We start from the raw sequence: 21,367 nt of genomic DNA on the forward strand, positions 1-21,367 counted from the left end.
TCCAAAACGTTTCCAAGTTAGTGGCTCTAAATTGTTTCACAACTGATAGATTAATACCTTCTGCTCAGCTTGCTTATGACTATTAATAATAAAAGACTGAGATCTCATCAGCAAGTAACAAAGAGGCAATCTAAGGTTTGGGATGCTTAAGCAAAAAAAAAGTTGCATTAAAAAAAATCTAAGTCTTAATATAAAAAGTCTTAATAAAAAAAATCAAGGCAAAGGGAGGAAGAAATGAGAGTAAAAATCTGTAGGAAGACAAATTTAAAGGGATCGCTATTTCTGAGTCTTTTCTAGAATAGTCATTGAGTGATTCCGCACACATTGGATAATGCACTTCTAATCCTCTTTATATATAATTTGGAACGGATTTTTTCTGTGCGGAACAAAAAATCCACCTTAAATGATTGGTAATGTGCAATGAAAGTGCATTATCCAACGTGTGCGGAATCTACCATTGTGTCCGAAATTTTTATTTCAAGCTTTTAGCACATGGTGATCACTTCAACTGGTCTCTCTACTCGATGAATCCCAAGTGTGTAGCCTCAGATTCATAATCTTCACATTTTATGAAGGCCCCCTGGCAGCATGAGGGCCGGCACTGGCATGAGAGGAGGTACACAGATAAGGAGGATCAAAAGCAAAGATCAGTGCTACGTGATCCAACGGCATTTTTAAAAAGGACCACATGAAGCCACCTTATACTGAGTCAGACCATTGGGTCATCAATATCAATATTGTTTATAATGACCGGCAGTGACTTTCCAGGGTCTCAGGCGAAGGTCTTCCACATCACTTACTACCTGGTCCCATCAACTGGAGATGCCAGGGATTGAACAAGTGTGTAATTTGTCTGTGGGTGGCCTTATTAATCTTCTGGATCAGTATGACCGTCCACTTTGGTATTAAGGAATGGTTCTATTTTGCCTAGTCACTATTTGACGACAGCAAATAACTTTTTGTAGCAGTCTCCCCAAAATTTGAAAACCAGAAGGGAAATCTTGCATATTCTTTTGAGAACTTAAGTGAAAAAGACCAGACTTTTATAGCTTGAGACAATGTTATCCCAAATCTAAAAGGACTCTCAGCAGTAGCTTTCTAAAATCACTTCTCTACACTATTTTCAATTGATTTCTCCAAATATTTGCAGAATAATATACATTAAAGAAAAAAAACCCAGTTCATATAGACTGCTACTTAGCAAAGTGGCAACATAATAATATTAAAAACTTATATAAACATAAATCCCAATTTTCTTCCCATTTAGGACAGATTTGGATTCTAGCACAATCAGCCCAAGCATTCCATTGAAGTCACACATACCCCTTTGAAATTATAAAGAATTCCTTTGCCTGTATATCACATATAGTTCTCAATGGGGTTACAAAATTTAAAACAAAAACAAACCCTCGACATACCATACAATAAAAACATGCAGAGGGGGCCTGATTCTCCATCATCTGCAGAATATTTTTGGCTCGCATGCCTCCCTCCCAACCTGTGTTACATTCAAGCTGGAATAAAATCTCATGACCTTTGGGTACGTTTCATCATCTCCCCCAACATGAAAGGCCAAGTAAGACATCAACTAACTAGTTAAACGTTAATAGGACTAAAATTGAAGCAACTTAATTAGTGCTTACCTTGTAGAGTTACAAAGCAACGTGTCCAAGGATGACAATGATTGATGAAAGAGCTATTCAGTTGTTGGGGGAGGCATTGCTATACAAGATGCCGTGTTTACTGCCCTTCTGACATTATTACTATATGAATGAATCCCTTCTGAACACAGGATACTGACTACCTCGGCACAGTAGTAGGGCCCAGTCCGAAACTTTAACAATCAATTCTCTTTTTCACTAGTTACCGTTAGAATCTAGATAGGCAGGATAAAGCTGCAAAGCCAGCTCTGCTAAAGGATGAAGAAAGAGAAAATATCCATTCCTTCCCCAAACTTCTACTACTTGATCAGAAACGCTGGAATGCTCACCTTCCTAATCTGTATCCTTGCCCAGTGAAAGGGTGAAAGACCGGCGTCCTCAAAGTGTACACTTCATCCTTTTTATCATCCACTTTCACGTCTACCTCTTCTTTGTCAAATGTCTTCTGCAACTCAAGAGGCAACTCTCTTTAAAAACAAAAGTTAGAAAACAAGTTACTATGCAGACTGAAATAGGATGGCTTTTGGGTTTTGAAATAAAATTAAAATGCACACACTCAGTTAAACGACGTGCCATTCCCTTATCATGATTAACAGGTGCAGAGACTTTTGTTTCTAGTTAAGCAAAGGCACAATTGCCAAAATGCTCCTCAAGAGCTGGGTATCTATTGCAACTAGACCTCAGGTCAAGGGTAGACAACCCCAATACACGAACCAGAGAGCAACATACCATGCCCTTTCGCTCAGCGCATGGGGCTTGTTCTCTGCGCAAGGGACTGAGACGAGCCCTTGCAGTACTGCTCACTCCAAAGGTATCTACGGCCAAGGATAACACTCACATCTCCATCCCTCATATTTGTTTGTGGGCACACCAATATTTTCACAGTTAGGTGTTGCAGATTTTTGGTACTTAAGTCAAAAAGATTGTCTACTTCTGCTTTAGGTGAAGAAACTAGAATCCTTATTACGACTATTAATATTATGAAAATGAGTAATTGCATTTTTCAGGATACGTTTAACTTTGCAGCTCTATCAAAGCATCTGTGCTTAAAATGCTCTACCTATGTAACTGACTAAGAGCTACTGAATCCTATGGAAGTCCAAAGCAACTATGTCAATTTTGCTGTACATCAAAGAGAACCGTAGGCATCTGTGTATAGCCTCATCCCTACTGAAAACTCACAAAGGCCAGAAGAGTTCCCTTTCATTTTCCTGAGGTGTCAGCAGTATTTAGACTCTGTGCTCTGGCAGCCGAGAACAATGAAGAGGGAAAAATGGCATTTAAAACTGGACTGACTAAAACTATACAACAGTTAATTTCGTTTGCTAGTAGGCTGGGAATAGCATTAGAGCGGATATGTATCTGTGCATAGAACCAGTGGATGCCTGTGGCCCCCTTTTCTGTCACAACGAACAGGAAAGAGCTTTCAGGGAAACAAAGCATAGTAGATATCTAATGTCTCTCTGAATTCAGTTGGGAAGACTGGTGTGGTAACCTTGGCCAAACCATCATTCTGTCTTCGGTACGTTCCACAGATGAGTCTTGCTTCACACTCAAAAATTAACCAATGGCCATGCTTCAAGTTCAGAATAATATTATTTTAAAGTGTCATCTATTCCCCCTTCAACCTTTTTAGCTTGCTTGGACCATCTCCATGACACGTGTACCCCTGTGTTGTGTGTGTCCATGGCCCAATTTGCTTTATTCCTACCTGCTTTCCACTTACAATGCCCTGTAAGTCAGAATGAGGTATGCAAATCTGTATGGCAATGTAATGCGCCAAGAACTCGGTATGTGTGGAAGGACAAACAAAAGCCACAATCAGGGCCGGCTCCAGCATCACCAGCACCTGACGCAGCTTAATGCTGCCTCTGTGTGCTCGTGCATGCGCGCGCACACCGGACTGTGTGATGACATCACTGCATGTGACGTCATCACGCAGGGGCTGGCGCATGCACAGGGGGCCTTCCAGCCCTCCCGTTCAGTTGCTCTGCAGGCCAGGCGCAGCTGGCTGCCCTAGCCGCCGGCTGTACCTGGCCCGCAGAGCAACTGAATGGGAGGCTGCCCACTCAGCTGCCCCACGCTGCCGCCGCCAGCATGCATTCCTGGCTGGCAGCGACAGCGGCAGCTCCATGGCGCATGCCCCTGCCCCAGGTCGACGCCCCGAGGTGGCAGCCTCACCGGCCACAATGCTAGAAGACCTGGGGCAGGAGGCAGAAATTTACTGGAGCAAGCTAAGTTCATTTGTGAAAACACTCTGATTCCAACCAAAAGAAAGCCTAGTGTGTGGGTGGGTGGGTGGGAAGACATCCCAGGGGGAAACGCTGAAATGAGGGAGGCCCCAAACACTGAGAGGACAGAGAATAGCCACAGAATATCTGCAGCTAGAAAGAGTTAAGTTACACCTTCAGTACGACTGACCAGCATCTTGAACTGTGTGTGAGTGAGGTGAGAAAATTCGTTCTCACAGGAACTGAAATTACTGCACTTCGTGGAGTACAGAAATTGGCCCCATTTTTTATACTATATTCTTTGGCATTTAGTGCATTCTCTCTCACTCATGATTATTGCTGGAAAAATTGGTGGATAATTATTTACATTATTTATAGCCTGCCTTTCTCACCAAAAACTAACTTCTGCAAGGGCTGTTATTTCTCCCTCCTTCTTTATCTCACTCGTATTAGCATATAGTAACTGAAGCTTCAACCTGCCAAGCCAGACATAATGGCCTTATTATGACTTGCTATCATGATTCCAGAATTATTTCCTTCAGGATGCTGTTCCCCCTATTGTGATGCACCATATTATAAGTGCATTTGCAGCACCACTTACAGCTAACTAGCGACCAGTAGACCACTAATTGCCCTAAAAGACTAGCTGGGATTGTGGTATAGCAGTAACTGGAAAAGCAACGAGTGAAAAATCCTTACTTAGAGAACACTAGCCCGGTTCAGAAGTTATAGGGAATGCATGTATAATGCAGGTACAGTGTACACTCGATTGTTCTCTATATACGTACTGCGTAATTCTCATGTTACATTCAACGCATGTGTAGCTGAATGTGTGATATTTAAATCAGGTTTCATTTGGTAAAGTGAACATATGTTGGGTTTTTCTTATCAACAGGTATGTGCACGGAGGCTGTAATTGCGTTCACTTTAACATGTAAATGGCTACTGTCTGTAAATTTTGAAAATTTAAGTCTTTTGTTCCAGAAACTCCTTGAACTCCAACCATTATCTTAACAATGTTACAGCAAGAGTATTTGTCTGGACTATTCTAAAGGATTCCTCAGAACAGAATACGGCAATATTGCATCAAAGCGCTGCCAAGTGTTCTGTTCTACAGAATTAATAGGCAATATGGATAGCAGATGCCATAAAAAAATCTTTAAAAGCCAACCCTACTGCTTTTATTTGCTATTGTACCTTATGTTTATTGTGTTTTAATTTTCCTCTCCCTGTTAGGTACCTAGAAAGCATGTTGCTAGGCAGAAAATAGACAAATTGCACAGTATTGTCTATTAGCATAGCATTTGTTTACAGTATCAAGACATTTATGTCTAAGAACAGCCAAGTTCATATAAGGCACAGAGAACAAAAGCAAAGCAGCATAACAAGGCATATTTGCACAATTTGGTTTGGTACACAAAGATAACTTGCCCTTTTTTAATAGACTCCAGGAATCGCTGGTTTGCAATGTCTGTATAGCTGCGGAGTTCACCATCATCCACCGTGAATCCATTTTTCCATAACTTAATCGTTGTATCAGCCTGCAAAGCAAGATCACAAATGAGCAAGAACAAGAAACAGATTCACACAACTGATGCAAAGGACAAGGGAGATCCTGGTGAAGCATCCACAAGTCACACAGGCTTTGTGGCAACTTGGGGTAGGCCACCATTTGTAAGCACTTTTCGACAAGAATGAATTAGATTCATACGGCAATAGTCATCTGGCATCAGGGCTAGAAAAATACCTCTAAGTGTCTAAACCTGCAAATTTAAGAGGGCAATCATAGCAATGATGTTGGTATGTATCCTACTCTTCTCCTGGGTACAGCCTGAAGCCTCCCTCCATCTTACGTAGCTATTTCCTTAAGGTGAAGGAATTTCCTCTAGCCTCAGACAAGATACATACCCATTTCAACTACCAGTGTATTCTTCTCTGCCCCACAGCTGCACTCTCTTCTAAGGCACAGAAAGCACAACGAGCAGCTGTGAAGCCTGCAGCACAACTTTACACCACCCATAAAGTTGTTGTATCGCTCCCTTGACAGTTTATTACCCAAATCCTTCTGAGCTTTTTTCATTCTTGGCACGCTGCCTGAATTTTGCCATATTTACTACCTTGAGTCTTGCCTAAAGCAGTGTTTATACACAAAAAAGCTACACAGACATGGTTTCCTTAGGCAAAATACGAGAGATAGCACAGTCAATATCTCACTAGACTTGCCTACAGATCTCATCTTAGGCATGAAGTACAAAGGACTTTGCAGCAACTAAGCTATCGCCACTCAGAAGAATAAAGGCCATTAGGAAATTGCACCTTCTGCCTCAAAGGAAAAACATCATGTCAAGGGGAAGACCACCCCCTTGGGGAGGAGCCATGGCTCAGAGGTAGAGCACCTGGTTGGCATGCAGAAGGTCCCAGGTTCAATCCATGGACCCGGAATCACCCGTTTAAAGGATCAGGTAGCAAGTGATGTAAAAGACTTTCTACCTGAGATGCCTAGAGAGCCGCTGCCAGTCTGAGTACACAATATTGACCTTGATGGACCGATTGTCTTATTCAGTGTGAGGCTGCTTAATGCGTGTGTTCATCCTGGCCTCAACGGGTCAAAGAGGAAACAGAGAGGTTGTTTCCCCCCTTCCCTGTGAGAAATAACTTGCTGCAACTGTTAGCTGTCCTGAGACTGAGACTCTCTGACGAAGAGAGCTGTGGATCTCGAAAGCTTATGCCTCATTAAAGTTGGTTAGTTTTAAAGGTGCTACTGGGCTTTTTACTATTTTGCCAGAAGAATAGTTCTTGCTTTGATTATGCAGCCTGGCCCAATAGCATAGAAATTCTAGCAAACCAGCCTTCTCTTCTTCCTTCACCCTCCTCTCCTACCCTCAAGCATCATGTCTTCTTAGACTAAGGGCAAAGCCTATTGTTAAACTAACTTAAGCTGTGAGCGATAACTGCTAGGTCAAGCATCTAACAAAAAATAGAAAGAAGGGATCTCTGAAAGTACTAAATAGATAAGAGACATCAACATGCATTGAGAGAGAGACTGAAAATAAGTTATTTATTTATTATTTTCTATTTTTATTCCGCCCTTCCCGCACAGGCAGGCTCAGGGCGGATATGAGAAACAGGCCGCAGTTCCCGTTTCCAGCTTAGAGGCAATTTGAACACTCTATTACAAACGGCTACAATTTTATAGCAGTTTAACCATCCCAAGTTCTCGCAAAGTATCTGAGGAACTGGAGTCTTGGGCAGGCATTGAGAATTAAACTGCCCACCCTTTCTCTCTAGATCTACAATTCTCAGGCTTTTCTAAAGAAAGGACTCCATTATTATGGCAGCCTAACCATTGGAAGTATAGACTCCGTGCTGCACGTGTATAGCTAACTTGAATCTGGGTTACAAATTCACAAGACGTGTACAATACATATGAATCAATAATCCCAGCAAAGATTACTGGATTGGAGCCTAGAAATCAAGAAGGTTTTCATTCCAATGAAAACTTACAGGGAAATTTCATCCATATACAATTTTTCTGCCCCAGGGACACCCTTGGGTTAGCTGGCTAAATTATAAAAAAACATAAAATCCTATCAAAAAGTGAAAGAGCAGAAATTCTAGCTGCTCTCGATCTCAAAATATTTTTTTTAATGGGAAAAGATGCAGATTTTATTTAACTCCTTCATGATGTTAGTGTTTAAATTACATGGATATGCCAGACATGAGAAGATCACCTTACTCTCTGCCTATTAATATAGCAATGGCATTTTAAAAAATGCATTTCCCATCCACAGGAACATGTAGGCAGTGATTCCACAACCATATTTTGGTGCCCCAAAGCAGAAAACCTGTATGTCGCTGTCCCCCATGCACACGCACAAGGTCTGGAGATGGGCGTTAACTCCCCCTTTTAATGACATGCTATAATGATACTGTCATATTCTCCACCAGGGAGATAAAATCATAGTAAAAGGCTTCCTTACCACAACCAGTAGTGCCTCTCCCTTTATTTTTAAGGTAGATGTCCCATGTGTATATGTGCTGAGTTCTAACATAGGGGGAAGAGACAGGGCAGGAAGGAATCCATAAGGACAGGAAGGGCTGCAGGGAAACCTTGCTTTAAAAAAAGGGGGGGGGGGCTTTTCCTCCACAAAGGAAGGGACAGAAGGTCACTGTGTGCATGCTGTTGTGTTCAAGGAAATGAGCTCTTAGATGTACATGCCACTGAGAAGTTGAAAAGAGTGTGTACTGACTACATCCTACATACTGGGAGCGCACCCAATCTAGGCCCTTGGTTCCATATTGAAAGACAGCTTGTAGAAGGCAGCGGTTGTGTGTGGATCTCTTTAGCTAGTCTGGGGGATGGAGAGTAAAAGGAGGAAAAATTTTCCTTCTCAATACTTTGCCCATCTTCTGCCCTCAATACATTGCCCATCTTCTGCCTTCTCCATGAAATTTTTCACACCTCCCTCCTTTCCAAATGGGACAAATGAGATAATTTTAAGCGAGATATGAGGTGATTTTATTCTTTGAATATGGCTGTTTTAAAGATGGAATGGCAGAGGGGTGATTTTTTCCCCAATTCAAGCAGACCTCTTACATTAGGCAAGCTGAAGTGGACTGCGCAGTTTGAATCAATCTCCGTCAGCTGGAGAGGGGATGTGGCTCAGTGGTAGAACATCCGTTTGACATACGAAGACCACAGGTTCAATCCCTGGCACACATTGGATAATGCACTTTCAATGCACTTTATCAATAGTTTGAGGTGGATTTTTTGTTCCGCACACAAAAAAATCCGTTCCAAATGATCTATAAAGAGGATTGGAAGTGCATTATCCAACGTGTGCGGAATCACTTCCTGTTAAAAGAATTAGGAAGCAAGTGATGCAAAAGATCTTCAGCTGAGACTCGAGAGAGCTGGGGCCAGTTAAGAGGAAATACTCAAACTAAATAAATAATTTTTTTAAAAAAAGAATAAATACTGATCTTGATAGACCAATGGTCTGACCCAGTATAAAGCAGCTTCGTCTGTTCAAGTTATATATTGGAAAGACTTGAAAAACCACATACGTCTTTACTACAGTGAGCATAACGAAAACGCACACAGGTTCGCCAGTACAATAGCCAGGAGGACATGACCTAACTCAGATGCTTGCCTGCAAACTTCACAAGACTTGCAGAACTGCAACCTGCCTGATTTTAGTCCAATACAGCTCCAGTAGGTAGGTATTAAGCCAAGTTACCTGCAATGTTTACCTGATGCATCACCATCCTCTGCTTTTTCAAAAAAATGTCACAAGTACATCTTATAAAAAGTAAACCCACTTACTTGATTCTTCACTTTATCGTGAGTGCCTCTGGCTCCAACTTTCTGAACTTCTTCAAAAAGGTTGTTGACAAAAATATCACAAGCTTTTTGCTCTGTGCCGTGAAGAATTTGGTCATCAGCTCTTGGCTTGCAAAGCCTGTAAAACAACAACAAAACCCACTCTGAAGATGCTTATGAAACCCAGTGTTTGAACAAAGCTACGTGACTAATGGCTAGTCAGCTACATTAAATCTGAACCATGCGTTCTTGTTCCTAACAGCTGCCAAACATGCCAGAAAACTGTTTGCATCCCTTGTTCTTAACGCTGCTTACTAAGCTATTACAGACCAAATAAACCATGAAAGAGGATTTCAGTCCCTAAATAACAGTAACAACTCAAGCTTAAGTATGGGTACTCGAAAGCAACTTCTGTCCATTTCAATGGAATTTGCTTCCAAACAATGAAGACTGCAGCCAAATAACCTATACAGGGTCAGAAAAGCCACGGAACAGTTTACTCTTACTGGGAAGTCTGTTGACCATATAATAAAGATGATGGTCTTGACTTGCTCTCTGAAGGAATGACAGGCTACGGGCTGGGAGGAATTGCACAGAAGGGAGGATATACATCAGGCAGCTCTCTCATATCTCCCCTTCCAAGACAGCATCAGGTGAGCAGCCATGTTGGTCTGTAGTAGAAGAGCAAGGTCTGAGTCCAGCAACAACTTAAAAAACGCCAAGATTCCCAGGATATTAGCTTCTGAAAGCTTCCTTTATCAAATACCATCAGATGCTGTACATATCTTTTGTTTCCTTCCAAATTCTGTTTGTTTTCAAAATTTCAACAATACAAATAACTTTTACAAGGATAGGTATCTACAAACAATTGTTACATTCAATATACTTTTCTAAAATTATTATACATTCATAAATAACATATATTTACAATTCACATTTGATTATATAGCAATCATTGTATCTTACTGTATTGAATATCTATCCTATTATGTGTTGTTGTACATGAGCATGTGGAAGTCAGATGCCATACATATCTGACTCTCAAAAGCTTATGCCCTGGAAATCTTGGTGGTCTTTAAGGTGCTGTTGGACTCCAGTCTTGTCCTTCCAAGATACTTCCCACCCCCTCTCTTAACTAGCCAATCTCCCGCTTATCCAACTCATCTGCTCTCAACTTTGAGGGAAACAAGCAGGACTTCTTTCCTCCTCAAGCTCCTCTGTGTTGGTTCTTTTACAAATTAATTTTTTTTGGTATAACTAAGAAGCCTTCTGAATATGCAGAAATTCTAACCCTGGCTCTAGGCGGTTCCTGTATATTGTCTTCATTTCAGGTTATTAACTATGAAGGTTCCTATTGGGAGGAAACTTAACCTGTAAGGATTAGGAATCATGAGGGGGGGGGGCAAGTAGAGATAAAGTGATTTGAGAAATATCCCCCTCTAGGAGTCTATATCTTCTTACAGGCTTAAGCAAGCCAGTTCCCCAAATCTTTTTAAAGAATTGATTCTCAAATGTTTTTAACATTCTTGGCTTCCTGGAGCTACTCATTCCTCCTCAGGCTGGTTTCTGATGATCATTTTATTGGTTAAATTTAGAAAGTTATTTGCTTCTGAGTATCTGAGGAAATCCTTTTGAGTATGTTAAAAAAACATCATCTGTGAATGGCCTAGTTAAGGTTTGACTGTTTTTGTGACTGGTATACTCATACTACTCCAAGAGATAGCTGTAGCACAGCAGTAAAGCATCCAACCTGTATGCAGAAGGTCCCAGGTTTAAACCCTTGCACACCCAATTTAAGGGACCAGGGAGTAAGTGATGTGTAAGAGTCAGAGTAAATAATGCTGATTTTGATAGACTAATAGTCTGCCTCAGAATAAGGTCGCTTTTTGAATATCAAGAGGGCTATTCCCCATGTCAATCATTAAAGCACAAACATGAGGCCAGCAGCCAGTGCAGGAAACATTTCTGCATACCTAGAGAAAGCCCCAGGTACAGAAATTAAAAAAACAAACACACATACAGAGTAACAAATTAGCCCTAAAGTTGGAGGGGGAAGAAGTCTGAAACACAGTAACAGGACTCCACTTATGCCTTCCCAAAGATTCTTGGCCAATGGCCATTAAGATGAGGGGAAGCATATATATAGCTTTGTCTCATGGGACTTATTCATTATACATGCATCCCTTGACCCCCATTTCTATTCCCCCACCCCACCCATTTCCTTAAAGCTGCTCAGACAGAAAAGTTTGACACTGTTGGGCTTGGAGGAAGATCCTCTTAATACCTGTTAAGAGCTGCCACCGCAGCTTAAATTACATAAACAGGGGGGGGGGGGGCGGATGCATACATCATGGCGCTGATTCCCTCGCCCCCATCCACCATTCACGCTATTGAAGATTCTGGCCTAGTTGCAATTTAAACATGTTGATTTGAAGGTATAAATTACGAAAAAAGGGGCTTAATCCAAGCTTAAGTAATACTTTTTATCAAATGTTTAAACTGTGAAGAAAACTGCTTCAAGCTTAAAGGAAATTAATGGGGCAGCGAAGAAAAAAAATCAGTGTCTGGGGATGTACACATGATCTCCAATTTAATTTCCGCCAGGACCGCCCGACTGAGCTGTTTGAAAGCATACAGGCTTTACTTCACTAAACCCAAGAAATCTCTCAATGGGAAGGAGAGGGAAGAAATTTCACACAGAGAAATATTAAGGGGCCCTATGAAGTTCTTTACTCAGCATTATTAAGATTAATACTTGTTGACTGTAATAATGTTAAATAAAGAATACCACGACAATCTGCCCTGTTTGAGAAAGTCATGGTTTATGCATAAAGGCCTGCATCATAAGGTACTATATTAATTTTTCACAGTAGATGAAATTAAGTGCTCTCTGAAACGTTCACTTAAATCAAACAAGTTATCAACCTGTCTAGTCCACAACCCCCTCACAAACGTCTGCTCTGTCCCAGAGTAGTGTCGGAGAAGTTTTCCGAAAGAGGTGGGGGACGGATTTTGGAACGCCACTTCTCTTAACAGTGAGGCAGCATTCTGACTGGTGGTTCTCAGCCCAGAGAATGGCTGATATTCTAACCTCCCAACAGCTTCATGGGCCGTAATGGAGCCAGGCACCATCCTGAGGTGTCCTGATTGTTTATTTAGATATTTCTATCCCACTTTACTCCCCAATGGGGCCCTGAAGTGGCTTAAATTCCTGTCTCCTCCATTTTAACCTCACAACAATCTTGTGAGGTACGTTAGACTGAGGGTGACTGGCCCAAGGTCGCCCATTAGGGTTGCCGGCCTCCAGGTAGTGGTTGGAGATCTCCCGGAATTACAACTGGTCTCCAGGCCACAGAGATCAGTTCACCTGGAGAAAATGACTACTTTTGGGGGTAGACTCTATGGAATTATGCCATGCCAAGGTCCTTTCCCTCCCCAAACCTTCAGAGATTTCCAAATCCAGAGCTGGCAAACTCTATTATGTGGGTGTGCAGAACCTCTTGGCCTTTCCCTATATCTGCCCACAAGTGTCCAAATATAGACCAAAACCTCCACTCTCTTCCAGGCAGCCTCTTTCTCCTTTCTTCAGCTTCTATCATATACATAAACAACTTTGTTTCCTCCCAAATGGACCTAAGAGGGCCTTTTCCTGTTTTTCTCCCTTTCTTCCTGTGATCACTTGGGTTGCCAGCCTCCAGGTAGTCAAAACAACAGAAGGGCACCATGTACTAAATAGCAATGTACAAACCAAGAACCTACAACGATTGGAGCTAGAAGCCCCACAGAATAGAAGCACACTAAGCTGGAAGAAAACACGCTTCCTCTAATAATTAAGCAAAAATACAGTAATTTATCTAGCCAGCAAGTGTTCATACAATAAGGTTACAATGAGTAAGTTTCAGAGTAATTAGAAACCTGTCCTTGATCAAAAGGTCAGAGCATCAAAAGAGCCCCTGGCAGTAGTCCAGATTCTCCAGGTAGTGGCTGGAGATCTCTCAGAATTACAACTGGTCTCCAGGCCACAGAGATCAGTTCACCTGGAGAAAACTGCTACTTTGGGGGCGGGGGGTGGACTCTATGGAATTATGCGGTGCCAAGGTCCTTTCTCCCCCCCAAACCCCCCTTTCTCCAGGTTTCACCCCCCAGATCTCCCGGAATTTTCCAACTTAGAGCCTAGTGATCGCTACTGACAACTTGCACACAGAACACAATTTCTCCCCAGCCCCCAGACAATCCAGTTAAACAGAGCCCCGTTTCTGCAATCGCTGTTATCCATCCAGACACCCATCTCGGCAATTCTACCCACTAGCCATGACCAAGTAAACATTCTCCAGCACTGCATGGAATGCCTTATCTTGTCGCAAGCTGCAGCTGAAAAAGGAAGCGGGGCTGCGGGGGAGAAAGAGAGACAGACAACCCATGTAGGGTTGACCATTTAACCTATCCAAAAAAAATTTTTTTTTGATCAACTGGCCAGTCAAATGTAAAAACATTAACTTTATTAGAACAAATCAAGAGGCTTTAATAATCACAAGATCTGATATGTTGTATATATAAACAAAAATTGTTAAGCATCAGTGTGAAAGCATCAGCATTTATTATCTTTTCCTTTAATTAAAAAAACAAAACAAAAAACAGCGTTTGGTAAGGTTTCCGTAATTGTGAACAACTGATCTTCTCTTTGGATTTTGCCCTGAAATACCAGAATCAGCCTGACACTATAAAAATATATATTTTTAAAACCATGAAATTAAAAGCAAAAATAAAGCAGAGTAACAGCAACTATTTTTTAAAATGTGGTTTGTAAAGGCAATCGTGCCAAGCAGGCAGCATACCAGTTCGTCCTCTTTTGAAGATCCCTGGCCCTGCATTTATAGCAGGGGGCCACTGTTAGAAACTTTGCTATACAATGAGAACCAAGCTACAAGTGACACCTTACACTGGTTGGACACTTGTCAGCGTCCCTCAAGTTTTGATGGGAAATGTAGGCATCCTGGTTTTACAGCTTGGCTCTCCATTACAGCTGCAAGACCAGGATGCCTACATTTCCCATCAAAACTTGAGGGAAGCTGACAAGTGTCCAACCTGTGTCAGGCGTCACTTGTAGCTTGGCTCTGAGATTTTCCCTGACTGCAGCTAGGCGTGGGGGGTGGGGAGGACTCCCACCCTGCCTTTGCTATCACAAGACACCCTAATGCATTTTTAAAAGGTAACTTGCATGAAATATTGGACAAGTTAACTGTCTGACTTTCAAATGCAAAATCCTTTTGTTGAATGTTAAAGATACCACAGCTGCATTATGCTCTCAGACCGCCAGATCTACAGCTCTGGCTTGGTGCACGGCTGCCCAGTGCTACCACTAAGTATGTGCGGCACAGCTTCACAAAGTTATTATACTGAGCAATTGCTGCTGATGACAATCAGATGTTAATTGTCCTTCAAAACAGGCAACAGTATTTTATCCAAGCTCTAAATGCAACAGCAAGCATGCATGCAGTAACAAAAAAAAATTTACGTTGGCAGTAAGTTTTATTTTATTTAGAGCATTTTTAGAGACATTTTACGGACTAGGATTCCATAGAATAAATATAATGAAACTGATGGGACACAAACAGAAAAAGCAATTCAACCCAAAACATTTACCACCACTTACCATTCTTGTTTCATACTTTCAATCTTGTTTATTTCTTGCATCCTGCTCCGCCTAAGTAAAAAAAAAGAAGTTTATAATAAAAACAGGCCGTCTGCCTTTCATGGATAGCATTTTTGGTAACGGGGAGTTAAGGGTACCCTACAGGCATTTGCAATCAGGGCCGAACTGGACAAGACACTGGTAGTTCCATGTTCAGAGCTCCTAGTATTTTTAAAAACTCAATTATCAGACATATGTGGGGGGAATTTGGGTTAGGACTGCACTGTGAAGGCAGAGAGGATGCAGCCTTCCTCCCCACGCTTTCCTGTTCCAACTCGGCCCTGGGAAACTGGTATTTGCTGCCCTGGGGAGCCCCGTGGGGTTCCCTCGGCAAAGCTTCATGGCAAACATCCACCTGCACTTTAATCAGGGTGAGCATATATTGTGGTACTGCACATTGTCACTTGCCCCCCAAATATGTAGGGAATATACCAGGAGTTCCCCGCTGTATCAAGCCATTTATTGGCATTCACGTGGCAAGGAAGACTATTCTGAGTTTGCTAATATTACTAATCTGTTGCTGAGCCAATAATATGATAGGGGATCACACTAAGCTTGCAGCACTTTCCAATACATTCTTGCCAAGAGGCACGGTGAACCAGAAGCACAGAGAAAGCAGCTGCAGTTCTGATCTAATCCAGTAACAGCAACAACAACAAAAAGCTCAGGCTAGCCCAGATCATCATTTTGGAATCCTGCACCCTGAAAAATCACACAGCACCCTACAGAAACCTGCTCAAAATCACTGCACTGTAGGTGCCAGTTTGCTATAGTGGTTAAGAGCAGCAGGACTCTAATCTGGAGAGCCAGATTTGATTCCCCACTCCTCTGCTTGAAGCCAGCTGGATGGCCTTGGGTCAGTCACAGCTCTCCCAGAGCTCTCTCAGCCCCACCCACCTCACAGGGTGATTGTTGCAGAGACAATAATATACTTTGTAAACTGTTTGAAGTGGGCGCTAAGTTGTCCTGAAGGGTGGTATATAAATCAAATGTTGTTATTGTCATTATTATAGGTATCATAGTAAGAAATGGCTCTCCCCATCTGTTCTTGCAGCTATATGTATTTTCATGGAGCCAGAAGCAAAGCCCCTGCCTCCTGCTGCCCCCAGGTAGTGCAACAAATCTAGACATAGGAAACTGGACTTTCCGGGCCCATAACAGCTTCAGATAGGCTTCCTGCAATTTCACATTCCAGAAATTAGAACTCAGAGCAGTAAGCAAGTAGAACAGAAGAAAAAAAGATGATGCTTGGGAGACTCACTCTTTTCATCAACCTCCTCCACATGTGGTCCTAATAAAAACTATTATAAGGACTGTGTACCTGGCTTTTACTTTTGGACTGACACTGCTGTAAACAACTTGCTTTAGAGAAACAAGATGGAACCCTGAACTTAAGACAATATAAAACTCACACTCTGTCACTAGGAATCAAAATGTACGCATGACTGGTCCTTTATTTTGTACATGCCAAATCTGCAGGACACACTTGTCAACAGAACAAGAGTGGGCGCGTGCATGGATGTATCAATGTGCAAGTATTGTACAATTGGACAAAAAGGCCTGTTTTGCTTACAGTAAGCCTCACTATGTGGGCTTACTTCCATCCCCGGGTACAATTACAACCATCCACATTGATGCTTTGATGTTAGAGTGCCTAAGCAGCATTCCAGGAATATGGTATCAGAACTGTGACTCAAGATTTGTTTTCCTTCCTATGGCTACACGAGGCTTCAGGCCAGAACCAGCGTCATGCAAATGTGCTAAGCAGCAGTGGGCATATTTTAAAGATGACAGACAAGCAGCCCGGCAAGATTTTAATAGAAACTCCCAAATCAAATACAACTCACCACAACTACCTAAAATAGACTAGCTGCCTCCTCTAAGAAACTTGGCTATTTAAAAAAAGGCAGAAAAAAGCACCGTTACCCAAACCAAAGAGTAAATAATTAAACTGTTTGGGAAAAAAACCATAGCTGAGTTATAAATACCTAATTCAAGCTATCTTTAAGGGTCTACTGTCTTCCATTGCTCTTAAGATCATGAGCTCAGAACGAGGTGAAACTTGCTATTAGTTTATTTGTATATACCCGTATGACGTTTCCTTATCCTAAAAACAACAGAAATGGCACCAAGGCTGTGTTTGAAATTCCAAAAATAACTAACTAGTTTACTTTAGAGAGGAAAGGTCAAGTGAAATCAGGGGCTGAAAATCAGAACATGCATAGACTTTAGTTCTTATGCTCTTCACAGATACTTAAGGCTTCTGTTTTGAGGCTTGGTTCCCTTGTATGTCCCCAAGCACTTGAGTATACTTTCTTTTAGTATTCTCTTTCTCTTCTGGGGTTAGGAATGCTGGCACCCTGTTTCTAGTACCCCACGCCCCCTCTCTTCATACCCCCAGTGCTTTCCTTCAGCCGTTAACAGACTTTGAAAGTCTCCACAGGGAGTTTTCAACCACACCAGACCAGGGATCTCTGCACTCTCCAAAGCTACCTCCCGGTTTGACGGGGTAAGGAAAATCTCCTCTCCTTAGAAAATCTATCCCCTTCCTTTGGCCCCTTTGGGAGTCTGCATCTACTTCCCAAACCACCTTGCCAACCTTTCCAGTTCTCCTGCCAATGTTGGACTCTGTCTCCCAATTCTTAGGTGTTGGACTCTGTCTCCCAATTCTTATTACTGGATCTCTCTTTGCCAGGACTGAAACAAGACCCTTCTCTTTCCAGCTCATGTTACTCAATCAGATTACTTGGAGTATCTTGTCACTCAAAGCTGTCTGTGCCTGTGAAGAATTAACTCTTAACAGTGTTGTAGCTGTGTGTATTTTCAGGTGTTTTTTTTTTAAGTGCAGACTCTCACAACCTGCTTAACTGAATTTTTCCTTTAGTTGGATTTGACAGTGTTTCTAGCTCATCTTCTGCATTTACTGTGCTGTACCAATTTAAACTAGAACACACTGTTGCGAAGGAATCGTTCGCTTCACACAACTATGCGTTTGTCCTAGTTTTCCCTCAGCTACCTAAACTTTAATTTTGAAAAAAAGAGGCAGAGAAAAACTTGCCAATTAACAAAATTAAAAAGTAAATGGTCAAATTCTGTCTCTTAAAAAAAATTAAATAATTCAGTGCTCATTTTATTCTATCACTCCTCTTTCCCAATGTATTTTAAAATTACCCCTCTTCTTCCTTACACTTGAATTTCCTCTGTGTGTGTGGCTCCACTTCACACAGTGGCATTCTGTGGCTGGCTCTACCTCCTATGGTGGCCATTTTGTAGTTACGCACTCCACCCTGTGTCAGAATTCTAAAGGCGCCTACAGGTTCAAAAAGAGGGGCTCTGATTTACACTCCTGCATGAAGAATGACCTGTTTGGTCTATGTACATGGCAGAATCGCTGTCACCCATGTATCATTTTTTTTAAAATGTGCGAGTGTACAGATGTCTTGGTGGCACATAGGTGACGCCTGATCCATTAGACAAGGGTCTGTAACAATAGTTTCCAATATTTTTGCTTCCATCGTGGTAACTTGAGCAGAGCACAAGCTACAGTACAACTCAAATACTAAGCAACTCCTGTATCTTGTCATTTTTGCTGCTATCCTGACAAGGATGAATCATCAGTAAAAGGGGGGGGGGCAGGAGAGAACAGTAGACAGAAGAGAAAAGGCAAAAAGCTCTGTCGCCCGTCTCTTACAACTTATCATCTGCTGCACAATCTGCCAAAGCCTGCTACAGCCACACTTCAGCATCTGCCTGACATTCTTTGCAAATCCCACTGGAATGCGGAATAGCACAATCAACATGTAAATCTGTGGAGGAATCAACTCCTGTTAGTGTCCCCTCCCTGCTCAAAAATGATAACACTCCTGCACAAGGTAGCAGCAGCATACACCTTCTGGAAAATTTTAAAACAACATAAAGACTCCAGCTGACAAGATTCACAAAACAGAAACGGGCTGATGTGGAGGATTTTTTCCTGCTCTTTGCCAATGTAAAATTTTTATAGTGAAATTTTGGCATATATACAATATTTGAGTGCCCAACGCTTAACGCTGGTAGTAATTCTTACTACAACTGTGGGCCAAGCTACACATGACGAATGACACTTGAACAGCAAGTGGATTGAGTGGAGGGCAAGTGGACAGGGAGAAATACACTTGCTGTTCAAGTGTCATTCGTCATGTGTAGCTTGGCCCTCTGTAAAGCAGCCAATATTATCATCATCTCCAGATTCTAGAAAGGAAGGAGGGAGACTGAGACAGCAGTATCTGCTTCAATCCTATTCCCGATTCTGAATTTGGCAGTGCGAATAAACGGCACTGAACTCCATGGGTTTATTCCCAAGTAAACTGAGGAGCAGGCTACAATTTCAAATCTGTACACACAAAGCGAACACGTCTTGCAGAAGCAGACAGCAGACTTCCGAGATTCACAAGCCAGGCTCAACACCAACATTGCACATCTACAGCGGAATGCCCTTCTCATCATGCTAAACTTACCCAACATATATTTAGGTATTTCTACCTTGCTTTTCTCCCCAATGGGGAACTGGCTGATTCCGCACACGTTGGATAATGCACTTTCAATGCACTTTATCAATTGTCTGAGGTGGATTTTTTGTTCCGCACACAAAAAAATCCGTTCCAAATGATCTATAAAGAGGATTGGAAGTGCATTATCCAATGTGAGCGGAATCACTCTAAAGCAGCTTACAACACTGATCTCTGTTCCTCAGTTGGATCCTCAAAACAACCCTGTGAGGTGGGTTAGGCGGAGCGTGTGTGTCTGGACCAAAGTCACCCAGCAAGCTACCATGGCAGAGGGGGCAGTAGCCTGAATCTCCTAGAGGCCAGTTCAACATTTCAACTGCTACAACGCATTGGATCTCATAGCCTCTAACAAGCTTCCAAAATGGTGCAGCTATAAAAGGAAGGCCTTGTCCTGATCAACATTAAATACACCAACATAAAATACATTAATACATTAAATACGTCCATCAGGGTGCCTGTTACTCTCCAGTGGAAACATTCAACACAGCCCTCACATCAGCCGGGTCTGTATATGAGTGTGAGGGGTGTTTTCCCAGCTATAAAATGTTGCATATTTTAAAAAGGGCTTGGAAAAATTCGACATCCCACCCACAGAAAGGCAAAAATGAGCACTACGAAGGAGAAGCGAATGAACACTTTTTGCACAAAGACGCCTCTTCATGTCTACTTCATAATTTACAGTGCAATCCTAAAAAGAGTTACTCATTGGGCTTAGAGTAGTGTAACTCTATTTAGGATTGCACTGTGTGAGAGAGAGAGAGAGAGAGAGCCAGAGAGAAGGAAGGCCCTTCATACATTTACTCTATTCAAACCCTAAGCCACATCCCGCCAAAACCTCCAGTACAGCCGCGCTTTCCAGTTCTACCCTGGGAAGAAACCGCGCACAGGTTCAACTGAACAAGCATCAGTATCCGCGCTCCGAGCCATCCTAGCCGCGATCCTAAACCCGGCAGCGCAATCCTAGGCGAATTTCCTGGAGAACAAAACGCGCTGAATCCCAGGGGCGCACTTCCAAATAAACATGCTGGGCGATCTGGCTGCAACCTCAAATCCGCCCACCATCTTCCGGCAGAACGCGGCTCCCGTTATAAACTTTGAGTAACTTCAGCCCGACAAGCAGAGCAGCAAACCCTCTGCCCCCCGGCACCAAATGGCACACGAAGCCCCGGTGCTCACCTGGGAACGCAACCAGAAGACACGAGCATACTTCGAAAGGTCTGAAAAGCGTTACCCCGTCACCGCCCTCCCCCTGCGAACCTGTCCACTCCCGGGCCGAAACACTGAGCTCGACAGCTGGGAGTGCCCAGTCATGCGTCAATCCCGGCGCCCGAGGGCTGCCGGAGGCGCCAAGCCCCTGACCCCGCTCGCCGGCTACGCCTTCCCAGCTCACGAGAAACCTCCCAGCGCCCTTCTCCCTTCCTTTGCCCTCCCAGTTCCCCCGATTCCGCCCACCTGCCCTCGCAGCAGACTGCGGAGAAAGCCGGATCCCGGGACGGGAAGGCGGCGGCGGCACCAGCCGCTTGCGCTGCAAGGCACCCCAGCGACTGCGTTCCAGCGCCGGCGACCGAATGCGCACACGCCTCCATCCCAGGCCGGGCGGCGGCGACAAGAGACGCCCCTTCCGCCCACGAAAGGGAGGTCCTTCGCGGGGAGGGAGAACTGAGGGGAGGAGCAGGCTGGAGACGCCTCCGTCGCCGTCCTCCGCTGGTGGGAGAGAAGCTGCAGTAGGATATTGCGCTGCGTAAGAAGGCGCGGGTGGTTCAGGATCGTTCCGAATTCGTCTCCAGGGACACCTTGAAAGTTTACAGCCTTTCCTTTCTACAAATGGATGACAAATAAGTATAATGATGAAATGTAATATAATACTAAGGGTAATAGTATATGATACAATAGAATTCACAGTTAATGGTGTA

General features: G+C 42.9%; 1 protein-coding gene across 1 annotated transcript in view; it reads right to left on the minus strand.

Annotated features, from left to right (window-relative positions):
* Positions 1-20,987, minus strand: part of UBXN2A (UBX domain protein 2A) — a 31,456-nt gene extending 10,469 nt beyond the window's left edge. Inside the window, exons 1-5 of the mRNA XM_054984201.1 lie at positions 20,907-20,987; positions 14,869-14,919; positions 9,219-9,354; positions 5,324-5,433; positions 1,991-2,128 (exon numbers count right to left, since the gene is read on the minus strand). Of these exons, the coding sequence (XP_054840176.1) occupies positions 1,991-2,128; positions 5,324-5,433; positions 9,219-9,354; positions 14,869-14,909 (425 nt within the window). The 5' untranslated portion in view covers positions 14,910-14,919; positions 20,907-20,987. The remainder of the gene's footprint in view (positions 1-1,990; positions 2,129-5,323; positions 5,434-9,218; positions 9,355-14,868; positions 14,920-20,906) is intronic.
* Between the last annotated feature and the right edge of the window lie 380 nt (positions 20,988-21,367).

Source organism: Eublepharis macularius, chromosome 1 (genome assembly GCF_028583425.1).
Source record: "Eublepharis macularius isolate TG4126 chromosome 1, MPM_Emac_v1.0, whole genome shotgun sequence".
NCBI lineage: Eukaryota > Metazoa > Chordata > Lepidosauria > Squamata > Eublepharidae > Eublepharis > Eublepharis macularius.